This window comes from Microcaecilia unicolor, chromosome 3 (assembly GCF_901765095.1).
Source record: "Microcaecilia unicolor chromosome 3, aMicUni1.1, whole genome shotgun sequence".
Lineage (NCBI taxonomy): Eukaryota > Metazoa > Chordata > Amphibia > Gymnophiona > Siphonopidae > Microcaecilia > Microcaecilia unicolor.
The window spans coordinates 372,440,838-372,462,847 of record NC_044033.1 but is presented as its reverse complement, the minus strand read 5'-3'; the positions used below and the strand labels follow the sequence as shown (position 1 = coordinate 372,462,847).

The following is a 22,010-nucleotide window of genomic DNA, read 5'->3' as shown; positions in this document are numbered from 1 at the left end:
CCTAAGCTATTGGGACACACCATGCAGCAAAATAAGGAAGGGGCTAGGGTGCAAAAACCTCATAAACAGGATGGTGTGGTTTAGCAACAGGGCAGAGTCAGTTACACCCAGGAAGAGATGGTCAAAAATATAGAACTGAGTGGTCTTGCAAGAAGATGACCAAACTTTCCGATCAATGCTAAAAAAAGCTAAGCACGTACAGTAAATGGTACCATATATGGTCACTACAATATATTATATCCAATAAGGTGTGTTACTGTTATTTTGTCTGTATCTTAAATGGGCATATAAAAAGGAGTGTACTTCCTATCTCTTTGAAGAGAGACAGTCACAGCCAGTACCTTTGTGCAAGCAGGGCTGCTCTCTCTCATGAGAAACCAATCAATTGAATCCTATTGCTTTCTCATACTGAGACTCAGACCCAGAAGAACACCTATGTGTAGCTGTGGTACGGAATTCCCTTAAGCAATTAATTGTACATATATTTGGAGAATAATAAATAGACGTATTCGATTGCTTGTATATTCTTTGGAGTCTCAGATATAGAAGTAATTTCGAGTAGCAATGTTCCATACTCCCAGTGAGATACCACTGATCTGCTAATTGTACAAATACTTGATAAGAAATAAGGTATCTAATAAAGAGCAAACTGCTGTAGACTTGGGTGATTTATTTCTTCCTAGGTATCGGTAGGTGGACTACTATATTGGGAGGGATAAATACACCCTAAAAAAATACATAAGACAAGAATAAAAGCCCAAGAGAGATCTGTTCCACTCCTCTCGGATATGGCTTGCCACCTTAACTATGTATCACTGCTCATTCGATCTACCTTCATTCTTCCACTATACATCTGCTAGTTTCCTTATCTTTTCTGTTAGATCACTCCAGTGGCCAAAATGGTCAAATCTGATCCTGCCTATGTTTTCTATTGTTCTAGCTCCCATACTTACCAAGCTATAAAGGACATCCCGGAGATCTGCCCAGCTATGGTATGCCTCAGCACAGTTCATACCAGATGCATTCACCATGTCCACAAAAATACGCTTATAAATGTTGAAATTCTGTGAAAAGAAGAAACAGTAAGCCAGAAGACAACTGTGATAACACATGGATAAAATCCCTAAACCAAAAGTGCTTGGACACTTATGCCTCCATTTATACCCCCTTCCTTCTAGGGATTTTGACAAAATGATTTACGTACCATCAATGTTGCTGGGCACAAACTGTTAGAAGTGTCTTGCATACTTTGCTGGTTAAATATAAATTTGACAATGGAGCAATTGCAGTATTCTCTTAAAATACACTAGATTTGAAATGATGGTTCATATTCTTTCAAGTGTAAACAATTACTTATTTGAATCCACTATTTTCAGTAACCAGCATCTGAATAGTCATACATGTTGCATGAGGATCACGTGACTATTCAGATGCCGTCTCCAAGAAAGCAAACTTTCTTACCTTTAACAAGTGTTCTTTGAAAATAATTCAACAGTCACAAAAGTAGGTCACATGGGAGGCAATTTTATAAGTGGGTGTGTGGGGCACAGTTCTGCTACCATTTTGTGTGTATTTTCTGGCTCCCATGAATAACAACAACAACCTGTCTGACCACTGATACTCCTCGGTCTTCTTCAGATAACATTTCAAAAACTCTCCCTATATCCAATCAATGTAGATGCCTTGCATCGAAGCACCAGGAGAGCACTGGACTGATTAATGTAAAATGATATCAACTTCAGAAGAAAGAAAGGGACCAGATAGGATTACCACCTTCTGCAAAATCAACAGGAAGGGCTCCAGACAGGGCAAAGCCTGGAGCTCTGAATAAGCCTCACTGAATAAATGGCCACTAGAAACACTGTCTTCATGGAAACAATCTTTAAGGATGCTTTCTTAAGAGACTCAAAGGCACCTTTCCCACATCAAAAGAATCAGATTTAGATCTGAGGGAGGTATGATGGGATTCCTCAGAAGACTCAACAACTTCACTCCTCGTAGAAAACATACAACATCCTGGTGGCTCCTCAAAGATCTACCTTGTATCATGATTCTGTAGCACGTCACATCCTCAACCTGCATTTTCAAGGAAGCTAGGGCCAATTGTTTAACCAGACCATCCTGAAGAAAATGCAAACCCTCCACAACAAATAACCTCAAGGACAGCAGGCCCCCAAAACATAAGCCAAGGAGTCATCCTGGAATGCAGAAGGGTGGCTATAACTCTATTTGAGTATCCTGTCTTCCAGACATGCCATAAGACATGCCATAAGAGAGAACAGAAACATGTCCTGAAAGTGCTCTGGTCCCTGAAATAGCAGCCCATCCATGCAAGGCAAGGCTAGTGGATCCTGTATTATCAGCCTCATCAGGTCTCTGTACCATGGTTTCTACAGTCAATCCAGGCCACCAGAACTACCAAACCTCAATGTGCCCTTAGGCTCAGAATGACAGTGGCCGTGGCGGAAGCAGGTGCAGTATCCTAGACCATGACCATAGCTGCACTAGTGTGTGTATTCCAGTAGAGAGGCACTCCCTTCTGTGGCTGAAGAAACTTCACAGTTGAAAACATGCAATTACATAGGGATTCAAATAAATGCACATCCCTAATTGCTGAGGCATAAAGATCCTGTTTTATTCTTTATTTCTTTCCCAGTAATTCCCAATATGGTTTGCTCTTTTGGCTGCTTCAACAAATTAAACCAAGGATTTTAACATGTCCACAAAGACGCCTAGATCCCTTTTCCTGGGTGGTAACTCCTAATATGGAACCAAGCCTTGCATAGCTATATAGTTTAGGTTGCTAGTCTCTATGTATAACACTTTGAACTTGAGCAAATAAATTTAATCTCCCATTTTGATGCCCAGTATTCCTGTCTTATAAAGTCCTTTTGAAATTTCTCACAACACTCTTGTGATTTAATAACTTTGAATAAATTTTGTGTCATCTGCAAATTTGATCACTTCACTCATTGCTTCCATTTCCAGATTATTTATAAATGTTAAAAAGCACAGGTCTAATACAGATCCCTAGGGCACTTCACTATTCATCTTTCTTCAAGGACCATTTAAGCCTGCTCTTTCCTTTCAACTAGTTTACAATCCACAATAGAGAAGCTGGACAAAGATCTGATCGAAGATATCCATAAACTGGGATTGAAAAGGGAGGTGCTGTTGCTGGGAGATTTCAACTTCCCTGATGTAGATTGGCATTCCCATCTGCAGAATCAGAAATAAGCAGTGAGACTGTGGATACCTGTAAAGTGCTCTGCTCAGACAAATGGTAATGGAATCCATGAAGAAAGAAGCGATACTGGATGAAAACCTGAAAGTAGACATAGCCACGGGGCCGGATGGGATACATCCTAGAATCTTTAGGGAACTCAGAGAAATCCTGGCAGGACCTCTTAAAGATATATTTAATAGATCCTTGGAGACAGGAGAGGTACCACAGGATTGGAGAAGAGCAGATGTGGTCCCTCTTTACAAATGTGGGGACAGGGAAGAAGTGGGAAACTGTAGGCTGGTAAGCCTCATTTTCGTGTTGGAAAACTAATGGAAACTCTTTTGCTGCCTTGCTTGCACCAAGGGAAGCATTTCCTTGATACTTTCATATTTTGTTGTTGTGAGGTTTGATCTTTGGATGATATACTGTGCTGTGAATTCTGACCCCCGATGCAGGCATTTGTCAAAACACGGGCCGTGTTGGGTCACACAATAAATTGCTTCTTCTGAATTCTGGCTTTGCCTTGTTCCATCTATGGTCCTATACACTGTCGCTGCTTCATGAATAAGTTGAGAAGTATGAAGTTAGGACACAAAGAGGGGAATAATCAAAAGGGACACCCAAGTTGTCCTTGGAAAACGTCCCGATGGAGGGGAGGGGAAACCCGTATTATCGAAACAAGATGGACGTCCATCTTTCGTTTCGATAATACGGTCGGGGACGCCCAAATCTTGAAATTTAGGTCGTCCTTAGAGATGGTCGCCCCTAGACTTGGTCGTTTCTGATTTTCGGCGATAATGGAAACCAAGGACGCCCATCTCAGAAATGACCAAATGCAAGCCCTATGGTCGTGGAAGGAGCCAGCATTTCTAGTGCACTGGTTCCCCTGACATGCCAGGACACCAACCGGGCACCCTAGGGGGCACTGCAGTGGACGTCATAAAATGCTCCCAGGAACATAGCTCCCTTACCTTGTGTGCTGAGCCCCCCAACCCCCCCCCCCCTAAAACCCACTACCCACAACTGTACACCACTACCATAGACCTTACAGGTGAAGGGAGGGGGGGGCACTTAGATGTGGGTACAGTGGGTTTGTGGTGGGGTTTGGAGGGTTTGCTGTTTCCTCCACAAACTTAACAGGTAGGGAGGGGGATGGGCCTGGGTCTGCCTACCTGAAGTGCACTGCACCCACTAAAACTGCTCCAGGTACCTGCATACTGCTGTGATGGACCCGAGTATGACATCTGAGGCTGGCACAACATATTTTGAAAGATGTTTTTTGAGGGTGGGAGGGGGTTAGTGACCACTGGGGGAGTAAGGGGAGGTCATCTAGTCATTTCGGCCACCTTTTTGTGCCTTGGTCGCAAGAAAAACAGGACTAGGTAAAGTCGTCCAAGTGCTCGTCAGGGACACCCTTTTTTTTCCATTATGGGTCAAGGACGTCCATGTGTTAGGCACGCTCAAGTCCCGCCTTCGCTACGCCTCTGATACGCCCCCTTGAACTTTGGCTGTCCCTGCGACGGAATGCAGTTGGGGACGTACAAAATCAGCTTTCAATTATACAGATTTGGACGACCCTGGGAGAAGAACGCCCATCTTTCGAAAATCAGCCTGAAAGTGATACAATTGAATAGAAATTGGTTGACTGAAAGATGACAGAGGGTGGTGGTAAATGGAACCTGTTCGGAGGAAAGAAATGTGAATAGTGGAGTGCCTCAGGGATTGGTGCCAGGGCCAAGTCTATTTAATATATTTGTGAGCAACATTGCCGAAGGGTTAGAAGGAGAAGTTTGCCTTTTTGTGGATGACACGAACACTACAAACAGAGTGGACATCCCAAAGGAAATAGAAAACATAAGAAGATATCTACAAAAGTTTGAAGAATGGTCTAAGCATTTGGGAAGCAAAGCCAGTACTGGGCAAACTTCTACAGTCTGTGCTCTGATCGTGCTTGGATATGGACAGATTCAGCTTCAGAAGTTGGAGAACATGGCCAGTACTGACCAGACTTCTACGGTCTGTACCCTGATCATGGCTGAATAGACTTGGATGGACTGGAATGGAGCTTTTCAGGGGCTTTGATGTTAACTTCAGAAATTTTAGAATAAAGACAATGCTCGGAAGACTTCTACGGTCTATGGCCTGAAAATGGCAAGGATAAATCAAGACCAGGTATAAATATGGAGTATCGCATACCATATGTAATGAGTTTATCTTGTTAGGCAAACTAGATGGACCGTACAGGTCTTTATCTTCCATCATCTACTATGTTACTAAGGGCTAGCAACTGAAATTTAGTGCAAAGAAGTGCAATGTGATGCAGAATGTAAAAGGAGACATTACCAGATTGGAGGTGACAGATTGTACAGCACAACCCAGGAGAGGGACCTTTGGGTTGATAGTGTCTGAGGATCATAAGGCAGCGAAACAATGTGACAAGGCGGATGCTGTAGCCAAAAGGATGCTAGGCTGCAAAGAAAGAGGTATAACCAGCAGAAAAAAAAAAGTGTTGATGCACCTGTATAAGTCGTTGGTGAGGCCCCACTTGGAGTACTGTGTTCAATTTTGGAGACTGTATCTCACTATGGATGTAAAAAGACTTCAAGCAATTCAAGGAAAAGTGATAAAAACTATATGGGGTTTGGATCAAAAGACGTATGAAAAGTGACTCAAAGAACTGAATATGTATACTCTAGAGGAAAGGAGGGATGGGGTGATATGATACAGATGTTTAATTATTTGAAAGGTATTAAGATGCAAACAAATCTCTTCCAAAGAAGAGGACGTGGTAGAACTAGAGGACATGAACTGAGGTTACAGGGAGGGAGGGGGGGGGGGTCAACTTAGGACTAATGTCAGGAAGTACTTTTTCACGGAAAGGGTGGAGAATACCTAGAATGTCCTCCTGCAGACGATGGTGGAGATGAAAACAGTAACAGAATTCAAAAATGCATGGGATAAACAAAAAGGATTTCTATATGGAAAGAATAGAATCAAAACACACAAAAACCTTAGTGGTGCTTAGACGGTAGCTCCAGTAATTGGGAAATAAGGCCAATACTGGCAGACTTCTATGGTCTATGTCCCGATTATGGCTAGACAGGTCTGGATGAGTTGAAGTGGCTTGTATGGCAACTCCAGTAGTTGGGGAGTACATCCAGTGCCGGGCAGACTTCTACAGTCTGTGCTCCGAAAATGGCAAACACAGATCAAGATCAAGAACATATATGTTATATTGCATCATATGCTATGAGTTTATCCTGTTGGGCAGACTGGATGGATCCCACAGGTCTTTTATCTGTCATCTTCTACTATGTTATGCTACTACGTTACACTGCAACCTATACCATGACTTTTTACATTTCTCAGGAACCTCTCATGTAGGACTTTGTCAAACGTTTTCTGAATATACAGAATCATTACATCAACTGGTTCACTTTTATTCATACCTTTAAAAAAATGTGAGAAAAGATTTCTCATGGCTAAATCAGTGTTTGCCTTGTCCCATTAAACCACAATTATGTTCAGTAATTTTGTTCTTTACAAATGCTTCTATTATTTTATTGGGCACTGATATCAGGCTCGTTAATCTGTACTTTTCCAGATCACCCTTGGAACCCTTTATACAAAACTGGTGTTAAGTTGGCCCTTTAAAGATTTAAGTACCATAAAGGATTTTAATGATAGGTTACAAATTACTAATAGTAGGTCTGCAATTTCATTTTTGAGGTTTTTTTCCCAGTACTCTGGAGTATAAATACCATCTAGTCCAAATAAGTTGCTGCTCTAGCTTGTCACTGTACCTTAGTACATCTTCCAAAATCACTGAGATTTAATGCAGTTCCTCTGAATCATCAATATTAAACATCATTCCCAGCATTGCTATCTCTCTTATATCCTCCTCAATAAAGGCTGCAGTAAAGAATTAACTTTGGAGGTCTTTTACTAAGGTGCATTAGTGTTTTATTTAACTTGCTCTAAAATTCAGCTGGCACTAAACACTGAGTGCCAGCTGATTTTACTGCAAGCTAGAAACGCTACTGCATCATGGAAAAAAATGAAAAATGAATATACACTTAACGCTTGGAAACAATTACAAAGGAAATACAAATACGCAATAAGACAAACCAAAAGATCATACTACAAAACTAAAATAGGGCCGGACTACAAAGACACAAGGAAACTATACCATCTTGTGAACAAATTACTAGACATAACACCGCTCACCACAACCAATAACGACACCCCATCAGCAGACGGCCTTGATAAATACTTCAACGAAAAAATAATGAACCTACGCAAAACTCTACCACAGGACAACACGGCCAACGAAAACTTCATAAATGGCTTGGACCCAACCCCCGATGAATACCCAGCAGATCGAACCTGGTCAAATTTCACCCTCCTCACCGTCGACACTGTCACCCAAGCGATTAACAGATATTCCAACAGTCACTGTCAATTGGATACCTGCCCTAACTACCTAATAAAATCCGCCCCCCACTGCTTCATAACAGACCTCACATCCCATTTAAATGTCATGCTTCAACAAAGTATTTTCCCAAAAGAAAAAGGCAACATTCTACTCACCCCAATATCAAAACACACCAAGAAAAAAATCAAATGACATTACCAACTACCGACCAGTAGCATCTATCCCACTGGTAGTCAAATAATGGAAGGTTTAGTAACCAAACAATTATACGATTACATAAACACATTCACAATACTACATGAATCTCAATCAGGTTTCCGCCCCCTACACAGCACCGAAACAGTACTACTTACCCTCCTAACCAAATTCAAGCAGGAAATAGGTAAAAGTATACTTCTCCTCCAATTCGACATGTCCATTGCGTTCGACATGGTCAACCACAAGATATTACTAAGACGCCTAGACTACTTTGGAATTGGTGGAAACACATTCAAATGGATCAAGGGCTTCCTAACCACCAGAACATATCAAGTGAAATCTAACACTAACTTATCATCACCGTGGAAACCAAACTGTGGAGTACCACAAGGATCACCATTATCACCAATCCTTTTTAACCTCATGATGACCCCACTAGCCAAGGCCCTATGCACTCAAGGCCTCAACCCATTCATTTATGCAGACAACGTCACAATATATATCCCACACAAACAAGATCTGTCAGAAATCAACAACGAAATCAAGCTCAGCTTGAACATCATGGACTCATGGGCAAATGCATTCCAATTAAAACTCAACACAGAAAAAACACACTGTCTCATCATCTCCTCCCAACACAGCACATACAAACCCCAAAATCTAAGCATCCCAGGTCACACCATCCTCATCTCAGACAACCTAAAAATTCTCGGAGTAACAATCGACCGAAACCTCACTCTAGAGAACCAAGCGAAATCTACCATAAAGAAAATGTTTCACTCAATGTGGAAACTCAAACACGTGAAACCATTCTTCCCGAGGGCTATATTTCGCAATCTAATACAATCAATTGTACTAAGCCACGCAGATTACGGCAATGGAATTTATGCGGGATGCAAAGAACAAATTATAAAGAAACTTCAGACCGCCCAGAACACAGCAGCCAGGCTTATATCTGGAAAAACATGTTATGATAGCGCCAAACCCCTCTGAGAAAAACTGCACTGGCTCCCAATCAAAGAACGCATTGCTTTTAAGGTCTGCACCATGGTTCATAAAATTATATATGGAGAAGCCCCAGGATACATGACAGACTTCACAGACCCTACCAACCAGAAACACAACAAGATCAGCACGAACTTACCTAAATTTCCACTACCCAAGTACTAAAGGACTCAAATACAAATCAACTTATGCATCCAGCTTTTCTTACTTAAGCGCACAACTATGGAACGCTCTGCCAAAGATAATAAAAACAATGAATGACCACCTAAGTTTCCAGAAAGAACTAAAAACAAACCTGTTCAAAAAGGCATACCCCACTGACCCAACATAAAAACCTAAGTTCCTGTGACACTGCAAAACCAAAGACTGTAATGGACATACCTTAACCCTCATCCCCCCTCCCTAACTTCCCCAATGTATCTACCAAACACAAACCTTCTTTTACCACAATAACACCTGTATTTGTTCATACCGCAACTGGCGAACGCTGTTGTGGTACCATGTAAGCCACATTGAGCCTGCAAATAGGTGGGAAAATGTGGGATACAAATGAAACAAACAAATAAATAAATAAATAAATAAATAAATAAATAAATAAACAAAAGACCCCCCTTAGTCTCTTCAATAGAGCTTATCCTCCTGAGTGTCTTTTTGACCTTAATCACCTAATGAACCTGGAAAGCATCTAATATTTGTGTAAAATATTACTAGTGCCAAAATATTACTGGAAAGCATAAAACATATATTGTATTGGGCAAAGATTTTATTGATCTGTGTACATTTGTTTTGTGTGTGTGTGTGTTTTTTTGTGTGGAAGATATTTATTGAACCAAACAGATAAAATGTCGTCAATGCTGAGACTCAAATATAAGAACAAAACAATTTTAAAAGCAGACATAAATGTTTCACATGTTTTTAATTTGTATTTTTATGTGGATTATTAAAACTTTTTCCCATTCAGGCAGCTCATAATTCTAACTGAAATTTCCCTGACTCCTCTCACTTTTTTTCTTTTTGTTATAGGATTCCTTACTTTTACATCTTTATGATCTGCACTCATCAATAAACCATCATGAGTGTCTTCCAATATTTTTCCCAGATCAGTAGTGCTAAGATTGACACACTGATTGATTACTAGCAGTCACCATAAGAGCAGACCTTATAAGTACACTAGTAAAAAAGCCCCGTTTCTGATGCAAATGAAACAGGGGCTAGCAAGGTTTTCTTCAGAGTGTGCATGTGGGAGTGTGTGTCCCTGCCCTCTCTCCCTCCCCCTCCCCCCTCCGAGTCCAGTCCTTCAGTGTTAAGTTTCCTGCTGTTCTGTGTTTTTGTTACAGAGAGAGTGAGGGCATCTCTCTCCCCTCCCCCCTCTGAGTCCTTCACTGTGTGAGATTTCGTGCTGTGCTGTTTTCCTTCACTCATGGGGAAACCGGATATCTCTGGCGCTTCACACTTCCGGCTGTAGGCTTCATAGAACGTTGGTCTTGCCTTTTATATATATAGATAAGTAATGCCACACTGGGAAAAGACCAAGGGTCCATCGAGCCCAGCATCCTGTCCACAACAGCGACCAATCCAGGCCAAGAGCACCTGGCAAGCTTCCTTGTCTTTTTAATTGTCAGTAAGAAATCAGTGCTACTTTAACATCACTGTCAGCCCCAAGCAACCAACAGGAAAAAAAAAAGCCCTATGTTCATGACACAGGCGTAACCACTATACCATTGACCACATGAGAACTACTAAAATGTAGAGGTATAACCCTGAATAATAGGTAGGCTATATGAGATGTACAAGTCAAGCAGTACTTATTTGCTTTCATATGCTATTTCTATAAATACCTGGTAATCAACAGAAATAAAAGAAAATAAAACAGAGAAAAGAAAATAAGATGATACCTTTTTTATTGGACTAACAATACATTTTTTGATTAACTTTCAGATCAGAAATAAGCAAATGTTTAAAAATAACAGTATATATAAGTGAAACATCAAAGTATTCCAGTGACAATCTCACAGGATGAGGGTGGGTTAGGCGAGAGACAGGGAGAGCTGGGTGGATGAGGGACAGGGAGATATGCATGGTAATAAGAGGATGACAAAGCAGTAGAATTTTATGGCTTATAATGGGCTAGAAAACTCAGATCTTTGTTAAGTCCTGTCTGGTGGGTATCAGAATATTTATTCATTCTGACTTCAAAGGTCTTACGTTCATGGATTGTCTTAAAGTTTCCTTTTAGTATTCTCACAAAATCATTGATACAGTGTTCTGGTTTTGTAAAGTGCTGCCTCACAGAGGTGACATTTTGGTTGGCATTGGCATTTTTCATATGATATCTATGTAAATTAAATCTCTTCATCAGCATCTGGCTTGTTTTTCCAACGTAGAACCCTTCGTCACACTTTTTACATTGAACGATGAGCATGTGAAGGATTCCTTTATGTTGAATATTTTTCCTTTGTGAATGACTGTGGGATCCTGTGAAATGTTTTGCCACAGTTTGCAGCTTGCAAGGATGTGCCCCACTCTCTTCTTTCTGCGTTTCTATCGGGAGCTTGCTTCTCTTGAGTTTGTGCTCTAAGTTGGGTGGTTGTCAGAAGGCCAGCACTGGTGGGGAAGTGAATATCTCTTTCAGCAGTTCATCCTCCTGGAGTACTGACTGTACACCTTTTATGATTTTTTCTCAATTTATTTTTAGCTCTGGGTTGTATGTCACTACAAGCGGGATTCTGTCTGTGGCTTTCTTTTCCTTGTACTGTAGCAGATTCTCCCTGGGTGTTTTACGGGAGAAGGCAACATTCTTGGAGATTATTTTGTGGTTGTAGCCTTTTTGTTTGAAGGATTCAGTCAGGAGTTTGAGGTGTTTATCTCTGTCCCCTGGGTCAGAGCAGATATGGTGGTATCTTGTGGCTTGGCAGTGAATAATGGATTTTTTTGCATGTGAAGGGTGGAAGCTGGAGTTGTGGAGGTAACTGCATTTGTCTGTAGGTTTCTTGTGTATAGATATTTGTATATAGCCATTGCTGATTGAAATTGTGGTGTCCAAAAAATTGACTTTTTCTGGGGAGTAGTCAATTTTGAATTTGATTGTAGGATGGTATGTTATTTTTGAATACATATCAGACTAAACCCCTAAAATACTACTGGTATATCAATGACATTTTTATGATTTGGAATGAGGTGGGAGGAAACTAAAACAATTTAACAGTTCTTTCAATACATGCCATCCTGCAATCAAATTCAAAATTGACTACTCCCCAGAAAAAGTCAATGCCAACCAGAATGTGACCTCTGTAGGGCAGCACTTTACAAAACCTGAACACTTTATCAATGATTTTATGGTAAGAATACCAAAAGGAAACTATACAATCTAGGAACTTGAGACCTTTGAAGTCAGAATGATTAAATATTTTGACACCCACCAGACAGGACTTAACAAAGATCTGGGTTTTCTAGCCCATTATAAACCATAAAATTCTACTGCTTTGTCACCCTCTTATCACCATGCATATCTCATTGTCCCTCATCTACCCGGCGCTCCCTGTCTCTCACCTAACCCACCCCACCCTCATCCTGTGAGACTGTCACTGGAATGTTTTGATGTTTCACTTATATATACTGTTATTTTCAACATTTGCTTATTTCAGATTTGATGAAGGGTTACTTTGAAAGCTAATCAAAAATGTATTGTTAGTCCAATAAAAAAAGGTATCATCTTATTTTCTTTTCTAGGTTTTCCTTTCTTTTATTTCTATTGATTACCTTTAAAAGTGGACCAACACAACTACCACATCTCTCAATATAAATACCTGGGAATTTGCAGGTGTTCCATGTTGCACATACAAACTTAATGCTTTGTCATAACTCCCTTCCTTGATGAGGTATGTTGCATACAATGCCACATATTTGTGAAGAACTTTATAATTCTACAAGAAAGAGAGAGGCAAATTATTACATTCTTGTAAGTACTAGGAATCAATCCAGAGTGGGTCAGGAAATGTTCAGTGCACTGAATGGAAACTACAGGAACCACAGAGTACATTGTCCCTGGCCATCTTCATTCTTTGAAAGGGCTGATTCTTGGCCTAAAATTTAGGGGGTCTGAAAGTACAGTTCTTCACCTGAAGATGAGAGTGATTGGCCTTCCTCAGACACTGAAGAAGAATGATTTTCAAGCAACCATTGGGGCTTATCTTCTCCCAGACCCCTGACAAGTCTTTTTTCAGCAATTACTAAAACCTCATTCATTGCCTTGTATAAAATAAGGTTTGTCAAATCATTCTTGGAACCAAAGACCCTACTAGTCTTGATGCATGCCTTCTTCCTTCTCAGGCTCGATTTACTGTAACAGTATTTATAATGGTCTCCAAGATTTTGTTTTAAGAGGTCTTAAAGTTAATTCAAAATTCAGCTGTGAAACTGCTGGTTGGGACCAGGAGATTTGAGCGTGTAATCCCAATACAAACTGAATAACAATGGCTCCCCAATAGTAACTACATCAAATTTACAATATTAACATTCTGAGCCATACATAGACACACCTTGATACTAAGCTGATTGTTACCATACTCACCAAATAGGCTCTAATGTTCTTCCCAGGCTAACTTTTACTACTGATAACATGACGTACTGGTGTATTTTTCTAAAAAGCAACTTTGTTGATACTAATGCCCTCTGTTGCTATTTTTTTCTTGTGGCAGATTTGGTTTTGAATTTTAATGGTCATTGACCCATTCAGACTATAGCGTGAACGTTTCGCTTATACGATTTATGTGACATAAGTTTCATTGTTATAATGCTTCAAACACCACATATTAATTGCCTATAATTTGAAAGTAAATATACTTAGAAAGTTTAGCAGCTCACGCATTTCGCTTATGTGATTTATGCAATATGCTTCTTACTGTTTATAACGCTTTGAATATATGTTAAATCACCCATTGTTTGAAAATCAATATGCTCAAAAAGTTTAGCAGCTCGCAGCTAATAGTTCTCAGTCTTGCTTAAGTTACTTGTAAAATATCTCTCTGGTTAAACATACCATTTTCATCATTCCACAGTTCTCCCATTCAGTAATATTTTACTGTGCAATTTCATTTTCTGTTCCATTTTTAACTTCCCCCAGTTTGTTGTGGTCCATATGACCATCAAGATAAGCTCAATACTGAATCCTGTGCAATACAAACATTAGGTACACATAATTTTTATATAAAGTACTTAACCTGTAGCAGATGTTCTCCGAGAACAGTTGGCTTTATATTCTCACAAGTGGGTAATACGACCTGCGTCGCCCAGTCCAGGACTTACAGCAAGTGTAAGTAGAGCTTTGTGGAACACGAGACATGCTCCACCATGCATGCACATGTGCCTTCCCGCCTGCCACAAGAATGTGGTCTCCTTAGTTTAATACTATAGCAAAAATAAAAAGAACAAAAGAAACAACTTCAAGAGAAGGTGGGAGGGAATGTGAGAATATAAAGCCTGCTGTCCTTGGAGAACACCTGCTACAGGTAAATACCTTAGCTTTCTCCAAAGACAAGCAGGCTTATGTATTTTCACAAGTGGGTAATCCCTAGTACCTAGGCTCACAAAAAACAACAAACATTGGTCAATTGGGCCTCGCAATGGTGAGGACATAACACAGATTAACCTGAAACAATATACAATCTGAATGAGAGTGCAGCCTGGATCAGAATAGAATGGGTCTAGGAGAGTGGAGTTGGATTCCAGACCTCAAACAGATTCTGCAACACTGTCTGCCCCAACCGACTGTTGCGTTGGGTATCCTGCTCAAGGCAGTAGCGTGATGTGAATGTAAGGACTGAAGACCATGTTGCAGCTTTGCATATTTCCTCAATGGAGGCTGACCTCGTGGGCTACCGACGCAGCCATGGCTCTGATATTGTGAGCCGTGACATGACCCTCTAAGGCAAGCCCAGCCTGGGAATAAATGAAGAAAATGCAATCTACCAACCAACTAGAAATGGTGCGTTTCCCCGATGGTGACCCCCATCCTGTTTGGATCAAAAGAAACAAAAAGTTGGGCAGACTGTCTATGGGGCATGGTCTGCTACATGTAGTAGGCTAATGCTCTCTTGCAATCCAAGGTGTGCAAGCTGCTTTCACCAGGAAGGGGTTTGAGGTCGGGGAAAGAATGTTGGCAAGACAATCAACAGGTTCAGATGGATTTCCAATACCACCTTCAGCAGAAACGTAGGGTGACTGCGGAGGACTACTCTGTTGTGATGAAACTTAGTATAAGGCCTAAAAGTCACTGACTTTACGGGATGAAGTAACAGCCACCAAGAAAACCATCTTCCAGGTCAAGTACTTCAGATGGAAGCAATTCAGTGGCTCAAAACGAGGTTTCAACAGCTGAGAACGACGCTGAGATCCCATTACACTGGTGGAGGTTTGACAGGGGGCTTTGACAAAAGCAAACGTCTCATGAAACGAACAACTAGAGGCTGGTCAGAGATGGGCTTACTTTCTATACACTGATGATAAGCACTAATTGCACTAAAGTGAACCCTTACTGTCATTATTATTATTTATTATATTTGTACTCCGCACTTTCCCACACATTGCAGGCTCAATGCGGCTTACATAGTATTTATAATTACAAAGTCTTGAAGGAGAATATTATGAGCAGTGAGTGGAGTTTTGAGGATAAAATTTTTTTTAACATGTAGAGGCAAATAAAGGAAAGGATAATCAAAAGGAAAAAAATAGATTGGGAGAGGCGAGGAGGGATGGAGAGGAGAAGATAAAGGGTAAAGGATGGAGAGGGAGAGATAAAGGTATAAGGAGATTGGGATATATAGACTAAGGTATAATAATCATCAGGACCGGGATTAAGAGGAAGGGTTTAAAAGTTAAGTAGGGTCATTCGGGTAAGCTGTCTTGAAAAGGTGGGTCTTCAGCATTTTCCTGCAGGGTAGATGGTCGCTGATTGTTCAGATGGATCTTGGCAAAGCATTCCAAAGCTGGCTGCCCAAGAAGGAGAAACTGGATGCATAGAAGGTCTTATATTTAATATCTTTGCAATTGGGGAGGTGTAAATTGAGGTGGGTACGAGATGATGATGGTCTATTTCTGGCTGGGAGGTCGATAAGGTTGTTCATGTAGTTGGGGGATTCTTCATATATAATCTTATGAATCATAGTGTGAACTTTAAAATTTATTCTTTCTCTGATGGGATGCCAATGAAGCCTCTCCCTAAGAGGTGTTGCGCTGTCGAATCTTGACTTACCAAAGATAAGTCTGGCCGCCGTATTTTGGGTAGTCTGAAGTCTCATGAGGATTAGAGTATTGCATCCTAGGAAAACACTGTTGCAAGTAGTCAGCATGTATAAGTACTGTGGATTGCACTAAGTTCTGGAAGGTGTTCAAGGGAAGATAAGATTTTGTTTCAGGATCCACATCATGTTAAACATTTTTTTGGTGACGGATTTAGCATGGTTTTCGAATGATAGGTGGTTATCAATTGTTACTCCTAGTATCTTCAGGCTGTCTGATATGGGGAGTTTAACATCCAAGGTGCTAAGAGTATCAGGGAGAGGTGAAGAGTGTTGGGAAGAATACGGTTATACTGTTGATCTTGAGGCTAGACTCTGATAGGCGTAGAAGGTATTCAAGCAGGGTCTCTGTAGGGCAAGCAAGGGGATCTAGGGCCTTGCTCTCACACTAGAGATCAAACCTCCTCCATTTGAAAGAATAGCACCTCTTAGTGGAGTCTTTGCTGGAAGCCAGCAAGACCCGGGAGACACCCTCCGAAAGACCCAATGAAGCGACTTCTAGGCTCTCAACATCCAAGTTATGAGAGCCAATGATTGGGGGTTGGGATGTAGAAGTAATTCTTCGTTCTCTGTGAGGAGGGTTGGAAAACACTGCAATTTCACGGTTCTTTGGAGGATAACACCAGAAGAGGGAACCGTATCTGCCGTGGCCAGTACAGCGCGATCAGAAACATGGTCTTGCTTGAGACTGAACAAAGTTTTCCCCACTAGATATATGGGAGGATATGCATACAGAAGACCTGTCCTGCAACTGAGGAGGAAGGCATCTGATGATAGTCTGTTGTGGGCCTGAAGCCAGGATCAAAACCGAGGGAGCTTGTGGTTAATCTGAGTGGCAAAAAGATACACCAAGGGGTACCCCATGCTCGCAAGATCTTGTAGGCTATGCCCATGTTGCGAGACCACTTGTGTGGTTGCATTATCCTATTCAGTCTATCAGCCAGGGTATTGTTTTTGCCCGCCAGATAAGTGGCTGGAAGGAAAATACCATGCTAGTGAGCCCAATGCCACATCCGGATGGCTTCCTGACACAGAGGGTGTGATCTGGTGCCCTCCCGCTTGTTGGTGTAATATACTGCAACCTGCTTGGCTGTTTGGATGAGTACAATTTGACAAGACATATAATCTCTGAAAGCCTTTAGAGCATTCCAGATCTCCCGGAGCTCCAGGAGATTGATCTGAAGATTCGTTTCCTGGGAGGATCAAACACCTTGGCTGTGAAGCCCATCTAAATGAGCCCCCCCCCATCCCAAGAGAGATGCATCCTTCATCAGCACTTTCTGTGATGAGGAATTTGGAATGGAAATGCCAGAATCAAATTGGATCGAATGGTCCATCATTGAAGGGAGCTCTGGGGACACTTGGATGATCATCTCCCAGGCTCCCCCGTGGCTTAATACCACTGAGAAGCTAGGGTGCACTGAGCTGATCTCACGTGAAGACGTGTCAGGGGTGTAACATATACTGTGGAAGCCATGTGGTCCTACAACCTCAACATCTGCTAAGTTGTGACCTGCTGAGAGGCTCGAATCTTGGAAGCGAGTGTCCACTCTAATCTCCGGAAGTTAGGCTTGAACCTTCTGTGTCTCGAGCTAGGCTCCTATGAATTCCAATCGCTGGACTTGGGGTAGTTTAAAACAAACTCTAGTAGCTCGAGCACCCCAATAGTCATTCGCATGGACTCCTGAGTTCCATCTGAAGAGATGCTCTTCACCAGCCAATCATCGTGACATGGGAACACATGGACTCCTTTGGGCAATTAATGACTCTAAATGAGTCTGAACATCCTCCTATGTATCCCTTAAGTCATTATATCATCAATGTAATGCACAATTTGTATGCAATCAGCTATGAAAAAACTCATCTAAATGATCTGCCACCGTCCAGTTACAGATGGTGGAACTATGAATCCAACCCTGCTTTAATAATGCATAAATACATTTTCTTTTTATTAATTTTCCCCCTTCTTTCCTTATATTTATATTGTACCACTCTTACAGCAGCACGCTCAGCAATGGTTTGATATGCATCCAGCTTATCAGCCAGTAACTTATTCTGACAATTAAGCATCTCACTTTGACTACGTAAATCACACACTTGTCACTCCAATTTTGCAATTTTACCATAGGGTACCTCATCCCTACCTGGGATTTCAACACTCTCCTCTGCATTCCTCTTAAAAAGTGCCATTCTTTCTACGAATCCGACCCCTCGTCACCAGAATGTTTTGCTCTGATTTTACAGCCTGCATAATCAATCACTAACACAGACTGCTTAATAATCACTGTGGATTCTTTTGGATTCGTATTAGGTAAATGAGACTTTTATTAGAGGTTCACTTCAAATGGAGAGTGTATAAGTCATTATTGACTAAGATAAACAATGATTAAGAAATATACAGATCTATTTTATAGTTGAGAACAATCATTACATCCAGGCTTTTTTTTTATCAGCGAAACCAAGAGTCTCTTGACCAGGCAAGAAGCAATAATAAATATAAAATTATACATATATATCAAACATATAAATGACAAGTGACCGACTCACCCGCAAATGCGCAGTAGAGACTTCCCTCTCTGTCCCGCCCTCGCGTCAAGACCTGATGACGTCAGAGGGCGGAACAGAGAGGGAAACGGACGCTGCCGCTGGAGCCTGGAGACGAAGGAACATCGCTGGCGCACCAACCTCCACCTCCCCCATCCCCAACGTCGTCGTCGCTCCCGCCCCCCTCCGTATCGGGCCCCCTGCACTGACATGACAGCGCCTCTCACCTCCATGTGGAAGCGCTGCAGGCTGCAGCAGAACAATCTGCTGCTGCCTGCAGCGCTTTCACACAGAGGTGAGAGGCGCTCTCATGTCAGTACAGGGGGCCCAGCACGAGGGGGGAGGGAGCGGCGGCGAGGAGGGTAGTTGGACATGGGAGGAGGGCATGGGGCAGAGAGGAGGGTTGCATGGGGAGAGAGCAGGGCAGAGAGAAGGGTTGCTGGACATGGGGGGGAGGACAGGGGAGAGAGCAGGGTTGCTGGACATGGATCAGGGGAGGGGACGGCAGGGGAGAGAGGAGGTTTGCTGGACATGGATAGATGGAGGTGAGAATTATTACATTTTGCAAAACTGGTCATGTATCACTACATCCAGGCTCTTGTCATCAGTAGGAGAAGCCCTGTGTTTACAGCGATAGTCAGGAGTCTCTTGACCAGGAACGGTCTCTGTGTGATACGTCTATCCACAAGAGCTTCTGATTTCACTGCAAGAGGCTTCCCTTTTTATTAGGCTTAGAACTCATTTCAGAGCAAAGGAAAATTACAGAATGTGCCTGAGAATGTGTTTACATGCTCTCTGGTGTGTTATCTCCTGACTTAGAAACATGACTTCCACTTTCCCACACATACCAAATTAATTAGAGCCATGCCTTATCTCCATACACATTTCAAATCATTTTCACACGAACAGAATTACTTTTAATGAGAGAAAATCACTATCGGTCATACAGAGTTGAAAAGCAATCCTTAAAACTTTTCCATTTCACCAGGGAAATCACCCAGAACTTTTCTCAGACTAGGAATTTGTTCAGGGCCCTTAGGTCAAGGATGGGACACATCCCCCCTGTTCTCTTTCACACAAGGAAGTACCTGGAATAGAATCTCGGCCGTTCCTCCCCTGGTGGAATGGGCCCGAGCGCATGAGCCTTTAGAAGGGCTGAGAGTTCCTCTGCAAGTACCTACCTGTGCTGAGAGCTGAAAGAATGAGCTCTCGGTGAGCAATTTGGAGGTTTTTGATACCAATTGAGTGTGTATCCGAGACGGACTATTTGAAGAACCCACCGGTCAGAGGTTATAATGGGCCTGCTTGAGACTGTATTTCTGAACTACAGAGGTGTTTCACCTTGTGTTCCTGGCTCTGTGACGTAACAGGCATCAGGATTCAGTTAATAAACCACTTATTTTCGTTTATATACACCTTTGTCTGGCTGTGTAACCCCTGCTTGGAGTATCACACTTACATAAACACAGCAGTTAAGTAACAACGCCTTTCAAACTGCCTTTACCTGTTTTCTACTCTCCGAAAGCTGCAAACAAACACCCTGCACAAAGTGTCCCATCCCCCAAAACTACCCCACCACCCTGCAAAGCTGTATCACCCCACTAAATTACCTCCCCACAACTGTACAACCCCCTTGTAAAATGCTCTACCCCCCAGAATAATCTCTCCCAAATGCCCATGCACCCTGCAATCTGCCCATCCCATAAATAACTTCTGCAATTGCCCCACCTCCAAAAATTAGTCCCAGCAAATGCCTTACATTGTAAAATGTCCCACCCTCTAAAACAGTGCTTCTCGACTCAGTCCTTGAGGCACACCTAGTCCGATCAGGTTTTCGGGCTATCCACAATGAATATGCATGAGATAGATGTACATCCCAAGGAGGCAGTACCTCAAGGACTGGGTCGAGAGAAGCACTGCTCTAAAACTACTACTGAAACTTGCCCAAAACTCTGCAAACTGCTCCCTGCAATTTTACCACTATCCTGCAAGTTGCCCCCACTAATATATCACCACAGAAACTGTTCCCATCTCTAAAATCTAGTCTCCATGGTTACCTCACTACCCTGTGAACTGAACCACACCCCAAAAAATACTCCAGCAACTGCCACCCCACCCCACGAACGATACCAGCCCAAAAACTTCCTCCTTCAATGGCTCCATCGCTCCACTAACTGCCCCACTCAGCTGCATCACCATGTTAATAATGGCTGTCACAATCTCTGTGCAGTCCCTGGCGTGGTGATGCGGTGCGGTTAGCTCCTCCTTCCCTGGCACGCCAGCATCGAGGCGTACGGATATCTTCCTTCTCTTCCAGCGTTTGGCTCCTCCTTCCCCAGTGTGCCTGTATCGAGACGCGTGACTCTTCCCCTTGTGAGGATGCGGTCGTCTCACATCGGATGCCTTTACCTCTTAGGGTAAAGCTGGGTTGTGTCTCGTTGCCTCAGCTACTTCCTTGTTGGTTGAACTGGTGCAATTTTTCCTATTGTCTTTTCCTGCTTATAATCTATAGCCTGAACCTGACTCTGTCTTCTGATAGCTGCCTGCCTGAACCTATAAGCCTGAACCTGACTCTGCTTTCTGATAGCCGACTGCCTGAACCTGGCTCTGCCTTCTGTTGCTGCCTGCCTGCCTAAACCTGTAAGCCTGAACCTGACTCTGCCTTCTATTGCTGCCTGTCTTTACCTTCCTACCCGTACCGGTAGTGGCCCTCTGCCTGAGGCCGCTGCTCTACCTTGTTCCTCTGCTGCTCAGACCTACGACTTGATCTTAGTACCCTTCTTGGTTGTCCATATGTGCCCAGACTCCCTTCAAATCCTGTTGGCCGCCAGCACCCATGGGCTCAACCACTGGAGAACGGCAATCATCGCAGGTGAAGCACTGGGCTTTGTAACAACTGATTCTGCACAGAACCCATGCCATCTGGACTAGTACCTCTGGTCTGGGAACAACACAAGGGCTCACAACTGGCGGCAGTCACCTTGACCACTGTGACAATGGCTTATGAACTTTTTCTTTTAGGAAGATATCCAAACCTTTTTTAAAACCCGCTAAGCTAACTGATTTTACCACATTCTCTAGCAACGAATTCCAGAGTTTAATTACACGTTCAGTGAAGAAATACTTTCTCCGATTTGTTTTAAATTTACTACTTTGTAGCTTTATTGCGTGCCCCCTAGTCCTAGTAAGTTTGGAAAGAGTAAACAAGTGATTCATGTATTACGGGGGGAGATAATAGCATATACAAGCCAACAAAAAAGAACAAGGGAAAAGGAGATGCAGAGATTGGAAAAAGAAGTAACACGGT

General features: G+C 42.3%; 1 protein-coding gene across 1 annotated transcript in view; it reads right to left on the bottom strand.

Moving 5' to 3' along the window:
* Positions 1 to 22,010, bottom strand: part of IFT172 (intraflagellar transport 172) — a 335,758-nt gene that overhangs the window by 49,781 nt on the left and 263,967 nt on the right. The window contains exons 40-41 of the mRNA XM_030198582.1: positions 12,671 to 12,787; positions 954 to 1,064 (exon numbers count right to left, since the gene is read on the bottom strand). Of these exons, the coding sequence (XP_030054442.1) occupies positions 954 to 1,064; positions 12,671 to 12,787 (228 nt within the window). The remainder of the gene's footprint in view (positions 1 to 953; positions 1,065 to 12,670; positions 12,788 to 22,010) is intronic.